Source organism: Xiphophorus maculatus, chromosome 11, assembly GCF_002775205.1.
Source record: "Xiphophorus maculatus strain JP 163 A chromosome 11, X_maculatus-5.0-male, whole genome shotgun sequence".
Taxonomy (NCBI): Eukaryota; Metazoa; Chordata; class Actinopteri; order Cyprinodontiformes; family Poeciliidae; genus Xiphophorus; species Xiphophorus maculatus.
In genome coordinates, this window is record NC_036453.1 from 19,670,274 (window position 1) to 19,680,654 (window position 10,381).

A 10,381-nucleotide genomic window follows, 5' to 3' on the forward strand; every position below is an offset into this window, starting at 1 on the left:
TTCTGAGAACTGAAAAGTCACATTATCTGCAAGAACAAAAACTGAAAAATGTGTAAGTTGTTGTATTTTACATTATGTTAACTCAAGCAATAATCATCCTGAAAATACAAGCAGTTTTGTTCTCTTTTTCTTTGACTTCAGGGGAAAAAGAACGACGACAGAATTACTGCACAACGATTAGGGAATTGGATTGTGATATTAATGCTTCCAACACTCTGTGACCTTTAGCATCTTGGGCGCTATCATCAGTGCTGGACGTTGGCATCTGCTGTGGTGACACTCCATCCAACAGGCTGAATATTATGTTGGCATTCAGAGGATGCATTTATAATCATTGGAAATGCCAGCAGACAAACATTGCTTTCTGAACAGTCCTTTTATATTATTAAAATCCACTGATATTGTGATATTTACATGTTGGAGAGCTTTTACTTATTTGTCCATATATTGTTAAAAATTCTATCTTTCCAGTGAATCTTTCCTTTGTTTACATACATCGCAGTGGTGCACACACAAGGCTGCTAATGTTGCTCCCTATAGGTCTTGAAAAGTCTGTAAATGCATGACTTTTATCATTTTCCAGATCTGGTAAATTATGGAAAGTGGATTTAACTTTACAACATTCTTTTTCCATGATTTGTAGAACATACAGACAACAAAACACAACTGTGTAATTACATTTTAATCTTTAAAATTTGAGTCCCGGAAAGTGTAGAATATTGAAAACATGTAAGTGACCCAAGAAAAGAAATTAGTCACTTCCAAGATTAAAGCTGTCCAGATTTGTGAACATTTGAGCTTATTCTGTTTTTTTGTTTTGCTTTTTTTTTCCCCCACCATGGCCAGGTAGAAAATATCTGAAGAACTGGTCATGGTGCAGGTGCTGTAAAATAATTTAAATCAACAACAGGCACCTTTAATTTGACATGAATCTTTAGTCTTTAAAGTGCTTGTTTACCATGATAAATCTATAAGTAGTATAAAATAAATTACCTCAAATATCCTCTCAATCTGCTGCAGTCGATTACAGAAACACATCAATACATAAGATTTTAGTGACTTTGCCCTGGAGAAAAGTTACTTGCTGTTCTTCTTCTGTGCTGGTGCGTGTGACATTGAGTTGAGACCGGCCTGAAGCTTTGACAGGATCAGTACTGACAGCGACTGACACGCCCTCCTGAGTTTTAAGTGTTGGCAAAGTCGTCCTGTCTGAAACTTCCTGCTATAACACTATTTTATTCTATTTTAATTCTTAAAACTAACTTTATGAGCAGATCAGTCTATGTATATGTTTGTTTATATGTTTTCCTGGCAGTTGGTTGGTGCCTAGTAACCAATCAGGGACCGCTGCACCCGTAGCCTTAAACCACAAAGAGGTGCCACCCAATACTTAAATCCGGCCATATAACTCCAGCAGACCGGGAGAGGAGCTGTCTTCTATTTTGGGTTATAATTAGACCAAAGAACAGAGCCTGCGCTCACCGACTGTCTACACGACTGCCTTATTCAGCTTTACGTTCCACTGCCTTCTCGCTCCATGTGGTTCAGGCCCGATGTATTTCTGGATGTGCCCTCCTCCCCCTCCGCCACGTTTGTTTACTCTTGACGGGTCGTATGGGTGTGGTTTTATTGTTGCGTCTGGAATGCCCTGATTTTAGAAAAGGAAAGCTTAACAACGTGAAGACAGATTCACGGGGGGAATTTCTGCTTTAATGAGTACACACTGAGTCTTTCTGGCTCGCTTTACTGCCCTCTCCCTTTAGGTTAATTTAGCTTCGTAAAATCTGAGAACAAATATGTATTTTGCAGTGCGTCTACTACTGTTTTTGTTAAATTTGTGTAACTTAATTTATACTCAATTTGCCGGTTTTCTAGGCTCAATTTAGAATATATGAGAATCCAGACAATTCAGGCCACTGAGTTATTGCTGGCAGCTTCTACATTAGATTCATTCATCTGTAATCGTCTCATTGATTTCACAGAATCCTATAAAATTCTCCAAATCCACCTGCTGCTCTTTCTGCTCACCATCAATCAATTCAGTTTTAGTTATGTACTAGTGTCTTGAATGCAGTAAATAAAACCAGCAAGTTTTCACCCTGTGATTACAGGAGAATAACTTGCTCATGTCTTTTCCAACTATGGCGATGAAGAGCTATTGATGGCAGAGACTGAAGTGTGCTTCGAGCCTTGTTATGATCTTATTTCAAGCACAAGGTAATCTTGTTGATGCACCCTTGTTGCTTGTTATGGGGTCGTAACAAGCAACCGATCGCTCGTCTGTGATTATCGCTCGTGAATCCAACCGCCTCTGTTCTTGGATATGTCAGATTTCTCGCTAAAGTATCCTCAGGCACATTAGGATAAAGGATCCTCCCAATTTCCTGCACAATCAGTGGTTGGCGGGCCGTGGGGTGTGTGCTGTATTTAAATCTGAGTTTTAGATCCCACACTGAGACCCTCCAAGGCCTCATTTGCTGCTGTTTGTCCTCTTTTAGTTGTGTTTTGACCCACTTTCTTCTAATACGCTCTTCCTTTTTCTTTCTCCCCATCTCAAAGCTACTGTGGAGTGCTACAACCCAAGGACAAATGAATGGACGTATGTTGCCAAAATGAATGAGCCACATTACGGCCACGCTGGGACGGTGTATGGTGGTTACATGTATATTTCAGGTGAGTGTGTGCTGGGAGTTTGTATAAACCCTGTTATATTCTGAAGAGTAGAAAAGCAAGAAAAGATACAACATTCTGTATAATTAGCTCTTAAATTTTATGACTACATTCAGCAGGATTTTGCTCATTTATGAAAGTCAAAATGAAAATAAATTTTGAAACGTTTAATTATGATACAATTACATTTTCTGAACACTTTTCTTCCAATGCTGTCACAAAATTTCCTGCACTCTCCAGGAACTTCATTAAACTTGCTTCTAAATATATCCATCCGGCACGGACATAAAGGGCCTTTACGGTCCATCCAAATGGCCAAATACATCACTAACATGCAGACCCTGGATGCTCTACACTTTAAATATAATACCTTACCAAATATGGCAAGAAAGCTGCCTTTACGACTGCGACATTGCACACGCTGGTATTGCTATGACAATTGTGATTCAGTGCATCCATTGTCTACTTAAAGACTTAGTTTGTGATCAGATGCTTGCTTTTGTCTGCTTGACTTGCCGAGTCTTAAAGAAAGTAGTCCGTTATCGACACTCTGGCATCACACTTATGTCATGGTGGAGGATTTGGCGCGTGCGGTGGACCTTAGGGGAATCACTGCCTGTTCTTTAGGCGTCACATTAACACTTGTTCCTGTGATTAGAAGCGAATCCCGCGGTATGGAGATGAGCCCTATTTTCTCAGTGTGACTAATCCAGAGCAACACAACAAAAGGGGCGACCGTTTCTGCTGGTGGAGGGGAATTCAGGAGGATGGAGAAGGAGAACTGAAGGAGGTGTAGGAGGTGTAATACACAACACTGTTAATCCCTCCTGGCCACAAGAAAAATCATCATCCTCCTCCTCCTGCAACTCGAGCGGCGGCGGTGGCGGCGGCGGCGGCGGGCGTTCAAAGGCGTAAAAGCTGATCCTGAAGTTTCCTGATGCTGAAAGTCAACATTTGACGACAAACATTGCACAGCATTAAGTTATTCCAAAGATGTTTAAAGTTTTTCCAATGAGTGGAGATGATTTGCACCAAATACTTGAACCAAAAAATAGCACCCCCTAGTGTCAGTCTGTGAGTTTTTCTTGTATCAATTATGGAGGTAGGTTTTTTCAGTCTGAGCTTATTTACACAAAAGCTGGATTTACCCTGGATATTTTTGTTTTGTTTTGTTTAACGAGGACATGACGTCTAACTGGAAGCTCCTTCCACTGCAGCAGTGTTGACTTGCGTCTCTCTCAATAACTGAGTGCGGGAGAAAGTTGTCGTGAAAATAAAGCTATAATCAATTAATCTGTCTGTGCAACTACACATAATATGGAGAGTTAATGGAAAGCTGGAGATGTAATTGCAACAAATTTTAAACGCATTTTGCAGGCGATTGGGATTAAAATCTATTGTTCTAGCCATAAACTAGTGATAACTTTACTGCATTTATTTATGGTACAAGCCTGAGTATTAATCAGACACGCAGCCTCTGCAACAGGGACTGGGATTTTTATTTGTGCCTTAGAACATAAATGGTCTAAACCCCTGAAATGTACTTTTTATTTGTGAAGGATCATCTTCACTCTTTCTTCATAAACGGGCTTAACCAGGTAATACAGTTAAAGCTAACAGAAATAAAGAGTTGTAGATCATATTAAATTGATATCAAACCAGTTTGAATGCAGAGCAGTCAACCTCTACCACTCTAAAGTGCAATCTGCCTACTTGGACATTTCAAACTTGGCTTGAAACACTAAGTGGTAAATGGGTGAAACACTACAAGGGGGTAATAAAGGCCAGAAAACTGCCCTTCTTCCTGAAAAAGGCTCCTAAAGGCTCCTTCACATATTCATCAAATGTTTGTTGATCAATTTCCTAGGACTCTTGTATTTTGTTGTACGTTATGATTGAGTCGAGCTGTAGTCAGCACAGTTGGACTAAATGAAGTTAACTGGGGCTAATTTTTAATTATTCAATGTTTCAGGAATCAGTTTCTTATTTGATCCTAGTTGTTGCCGTGGGAAATATTGACAAGTTAGCAGAACAGGGAGCCCTTTTAATTTGATTCCATATTAGCTAAGACTCGAAGGACGGCTGCTGTTACCTCGAGACATGACGGATCATTTTCACTTCAAGATAAAGAACGAGAGAATATTTAAAACCAGCCAGAGCAGAACATGCTGATGATGCAATAATCAAAATTATTAATATTCTCTCTGTTGGCAGCTGGAGAGAAAGAGGCTTTTGCCACACACTACTTTTTCCCTTTGCTCACCGTTTACCGTTTTTACTCCTCCTTCGCTGAAAATACAGTTTTACGATATCGATATCAAGTGAGTCGGGCGATACATTTTGTTTTTGTGAGGGCAGGCTCTGCTCCCGTACCACCTAAAAATATAAACTGTTGGGGAGCGTAATATCACAACACAACCTGCTTAATGACTGCAGCTGCTATCAGAGAGGAATCGAGCAGCGCACATGAAACGTAGCTTTAATAAAAATGCTCCAAGAGGTCGCTAAGAGGCCTCACTGGCTCCCACAGTCTCCAGGGGGTTATAGTCTTGCGGGGCAAGGTGACCCACGCTGGAGTGCACTTCCTTGTCTGTCTGTCACAGCACATCAGGTCACTTTCTCCGTCTGCGCCGCTGTGCTGTCTGAAGGTATTCTGTCAGCTGGATGAACCTGACAAATGCATTCAGTCTACAAGCCGTCACAGCCGCAGCGCCTCGGCACAATTCAGACATTACTAAATTACTGCCACGCTTTGTTTTCCTATAAGCACATTTCAGCTCCCTTTTTTGTTGTTTTTCTTTCTGTTGCATTTTTTTTTAATGCTTCACTGAAACAAGCCGTCTGCTCTCATACTCTACCGGTTGAATCATCTTTGGCTGCATTTTGTGCTCTGAACCCTCTTGGGCATGAAATAACATGAGCAGCTGAACACACCTGGATTTAGGGATTATCTGCCATTCCTCTCTGCAATCCCCTTGAGCTTCGTCAGTTTGGACATGGCTGTCAGTAGACATCCACTTCCTGGTCTCCTGATGGATATTTAATTGGCTTCAAGTCGGAGCTTGGGTCGAACCTCTTAAAGACATTTTCGTGTTTGAAGGAGAACTGCGAGGCCAAGAATGCTCTGGAGCAGAACAACATCTTTCTTCACTTGGCTTTTTCTACTCACTGAAACGTTTCTTTATAACTGCCTGTGGAGAACAGCCCACAGTGTCATACTGCCACCACTCTGTTCTGCTTCAGGCATTCCTGTGGACAAACATTTAGCTGTATCTCTCCTGCAGATTAGAGGGGAAATAATTGTTTTATTGAATAAGAGCCAGAAGACTCCGTCTGTAAGTTTTATCAGTGCCCCTTTTCATGAACACTTTTTGCCTTCTCTCCGTGGGTTTTACGAAACGTTCAAGCCGCCATTGGCTACAAGCAGATCTTGATGCTCAATTATGATTTTTTTGCTGATATCCATTTTTATGTGTGGTCGTTTATATTCCTAAGTGAGAGTTCTGCGTGAACGGTTTAAGTCCCCAGATTGAGTCGCATGCACAGAGGAAGAACGTTAATATTAAGCAAATGAAAGCACAACAAACAGCACCGGCCTTTTGTGGAGCATTGACTGCAGATTCTGCAGGGAGGTTTGTTTGGATGTGTAGTCGGGTCCAGAAGTGGTCTGATTGTGATGTGATGCGCTTTAGTGACAGTCTTCTTTCGCAAACTCATAATCGTAATTTTTAGCCATCGTTTACATCCTAATTTACCAAGTTCGGCTTCTTCTGGTGCAGAATTATTACGCATGTCTCACATGACATACAAGCTGGGTAAAATGCGACATGACCACAGGTTATTTTTATTTATTTATATCGAACATGATAGAAGTATAAAAATCACACACATAAACGACGAATGCAAAGACATATATTTTTGTACCACAATAATCTTAACATGCTCAAAAAAGAGTATCCAAATTAGTATCACATAGGGGAAGAGACACAGATTGGATTTAAACTTTTGGGTGAGAAGATTGTGATTGGGGCACTCAGACTGCAGCAAAAAAGTTGGATTGCATCTCGCTGTGATTTAATGTCAGGAATTGGGGGGACAGGGAAGTTCAAGTTGACCTGCCATCGGTTACATATCTCCTCTGGCCCCGGAGGAAGTCGCAGTGATAATTAAGCAAGCCGGTGTGAAGTGGGAGGCATTACAAGCAGCTGTCTGTCATAACTGGAGGCACTGCTGTCACTCTTTGGGCTTGTGATGGTGGCTTTGTTTACACAATCACACATTGTTACATACAGCCATAAAAAGGCTTCTGTGGTCAGTACTGTTTGCTGAAAAGGCCAAAAGTATTACTCTGGGGAAAAAACTTCCATCTAGCTACTCCTCCAAGAAAGGAAAGAAGCAGGTTCATCTCAGGGAAATCACCAGCTTTATGATTGAGCAAACAGAGCTGTTTTTCATCTCTGTTTTTTTTTCAGGGATTTTAACTATTTCTGCTTTTAAATTACTCTAAAAAGTGAGATGTGCACTGGGAAAGGATGGAGTTCTGGAGTCTGCAGTGGGTTTTATTGTCCTTACAGAGCTGCATTCATGATAATGTAGCCCTGTAGTAAGACTGATCTATACTCACTTATCTCTGCCGTTCACCTTTGAGGGATGTAACATCAGAAACGAGCACAGCTCGTCCGTGGGCGATTATTTATTTATGCAGGATCTCAACTCCTCACACCTGCGATTGTTATTGGACGTTTATAGAAACCATCCTCCGTCGGTTTAAACCTCTCTGTCCATCCTCCGTCATCTGCCGGAGTCCCGGGTGTGCCGGCACTCATTCATCCAGGTCAGTGCTTGTACAAAACGACTCCGCAGTTATTCAGCGTCCACTCGGCTGCACAGGGAAATGCTTTGAAATAGAACCATATGGGCGCACATGGCATGAAATACAATAACAGTCTGTCCTGTGGCGACTAATGAAGGGCACTGGCTTTTAGTTGGTGTTTGAAGGTTGAGATCAGCTTGGTCAAAATGTGGTGTGTCCCAGTGCCCCTCTAATGTTGCTGATTAGACATTGAGACACTGGGATCCCAATCAGACAGCATCGTATCAAAGAAAAGGCCAAACCCTTTGAACTGGATCAAAATAGCAACACAGCCCCCTGAGGAGGAATTATAAAGATCCGGAGTTAACTCCAGCACTGTTTCTCTTGTCAGTGGTTCACAATGGCTTCATACAATTGGGGGATAAAGTAGTCGGGCTATCTCTTCATTTGATCAGTTAAGAAGGTGCAGCATCACAGATCCAAGTCATGGCAGCTGAATACACAGATTAAGCCGGAACAATGGACCGAGCACACGATCGCTGGGCGGCAACAAAAAGAGGGATTGTGCCTGAGAACGGCACGCTCCGCAAATCCTGCTCTGCGTTTGCTCCCCGCCTATGTGTGTGTGGTTGGGGGAGGAGGGGCGAGCTGGCTCCCACCCAAATGCATGCTGGGATTGTGTTCCTCTTTATTTTAAGCCTTCCCTGTAGACATGCCCTGTATATTTTTTTTCCTCCCTGTTTTTTTTTTTTTTTTTTCATCAGTTTTGTGTCCCGACGTCTCCCGTCTGTTTGCGCATATGTTAACAGGGGCTTTGTAATGACGCACCGCTTTGTGCCGACTGTTCACAATGAGTGTTAAAAAGAGGCTGAGCAACCGCTGATGTTGCTCTAGTTTGTATAATTACTGTTTAATCTGTTTATTGGCTGAATTTGCAATGTGGGGATTGTGGAAGGATGAGTTTTAAAACCGTAGAGCCCGGGGCAGCATTATAGGCTGGTGCTAGAAAGATGTTATTTAGTGAATGACTGATTAACAAGTCCATAAAGTGTTTTCCTCCCCAAAGATGATCAGACTGAGGATAAATTTTAGTTTTTTTTACTGTCTTTTTTTGCTGCAGGGGGAATCACTCATGACACTTTCCAGAAGGAGCTGATGTGCTTTGACCCAGATGCGGATAAATGGACTCAGAAGGCGCCCATGACGACGGTCCGGGGCCTCCACTGCATGTGCACGGTGGGCGACCGGCTCTACGTAATCGGGGGCAATCACTTCCGCGGCACCAGCGACTACGACGACGTGCTCAGCTGCGAGTATTACTCCCCCGCCCTCGACCTGTGGACGCCCATCGCCGCCATGCTGCGAGGCCAGAGCGACGTCGGCGTTGCCGTGTTCGAGAACAAGATCTACGTCGTGGGCGGCTACTCCTGGAACAATCGCTGCATGGTGGAAATAGTACAGAAGTACGACCCGGAGAAAGACGAGTGGCAAAAGGTTTTTGATCTGCCCGAGTCGCTAGGCGGGATCCGAGCCTGCACGCTCACAGTTTTCCCTCCTGAGGATATCTCGGGCTCACCCTCCAGAGAGTCGCCCCTATCAGCACCTTGATAAATAACGAGGGGGTGGCTCAGGTCTGCTCAAACCCCCGTTAACCTTCCCCCATGCAACCTTCTCAATAAACACTCCTTATAGACATTGTTTGCACTTCTTTCTCAGACATCTGTTCTGCATCCCTGAGTCCACAGCCCCTAAAAACTGTGCAGAAACCTCTCCCTGAGTGACAAAGTCTACGTAGGACATGGCTTGGCAACCTAATTACATGTCAACGTTGCATACTCAGCATATTTTGGCTGGAAATACCTTGACTTGAAACTTGACTTTGCAAATCAACTTTTCTACCTGATGTCCACAGAGTTTTCTTACGTCCCGTTTCTTTTGGCGTTCTACCTTGAGATGTTGACGACGTTGTGACTCTCTTCTACTCTATGCCAGGTTGAACTACAGGTGACCCCAGGCGACGGAGGAATAGTGACAGAAGAGCTCCAGAGCTGATGGTTTTTAACTCAGGGGTTGGCCTGGGCCCCATCTGCGTCTCCTCACAGTTTCAGCTCTTTCCTGCTGTTGGTATGAAACTGTTAATGAAACAATGTTTTCTAAATTTAATAAACCTAATTTTAAAGAAAATTTAAAATGGTTGTTGTGGTTATTGACCGAGGCAGATTTGAGGTGAACGTCTCAACATCTAAAGCTGGAAGTTGATCAATGAGAAGAGGGTATGTACAGATCATGGAGTCATTTTATAACAACTCAAGTATTTTCTTCTTTTTAGAACACAATAATTGCTTAACATGTTTGGATTTATTGTGCTTTTTCTCTCATCTATCCAAGGTATATTCGTTCTTAAAAATATAGACTTACGGGCTTTTTTTAAACTGTTTTAGTAATTTAAAGGAAAATGCAGAGATGGTTTTGAGTATGTGGGTGTGTGACAAGGCAACATAAGAGACGATCAAAATGATCTGCAACCAATGACAATCCCATTCTTCATCTTTGGGCCCCAAACTGTGAACTTCAAGATGCCAAAGCTCGCTCCCACAGAGCCGGGTTATCAGACTACTTCCAGAACCTGGGAATGGAGAATGAAATGGCCTCCATGCAGTCATAACTTCAACTCTACTGAAACTTGTTGGATCAGTATGGATGCTCTGTTTTTGAGAGACCAAATTTTCAGTCTTGTGAAAAACGGTGCCTAAGGAACATGATTAAGTGTAACCAAGCTGATGACCAGCATGAGGTTGCTTTGTTTGGTATGACTAGGCAGATGTGAATCTTTGTGAAATGAATCCCAAAATGTGTTATTCTTCCAACTTGACTCATCCAATACTATAAAAAACACCA

At 42.4% G+C, this 10,381-nt stretch overlaps 1 protein-coding gene across 4 annotated transcripts in view; it reads left to right on the forward strand.

The window, feature by feature from the left end:
* klhl13 (kelch like family member 13) overlaps window positions 1-9,667 on the forward strand; it is a 40,915-nt gene extending 31,248 nt beyond the window's left edge. For all 4 annotated transcript variants that reach the window (XM_023342351.1, XM_023342352.1, XM_014470194.2 and 1 more), the window contains 2 exons: window positions 2,560-2,673; window positions 8,604-9,667. In XM_023342351.1, the coding sequence (XP_023198119.1) occupies window positions 2,560-2,673; window positions 8,604-9,091 (602 nt within the window). In that variant the 3' untranslated portion in view covers window positions 9,092-9,667. The remainder of the gene's footprint in view (window positions 1-2,559; window positions 2,674-8,603) is intronic.
* The last annotated feature ends 714 nt before the right edge of the window (window positions 9,668-10,381 follow it).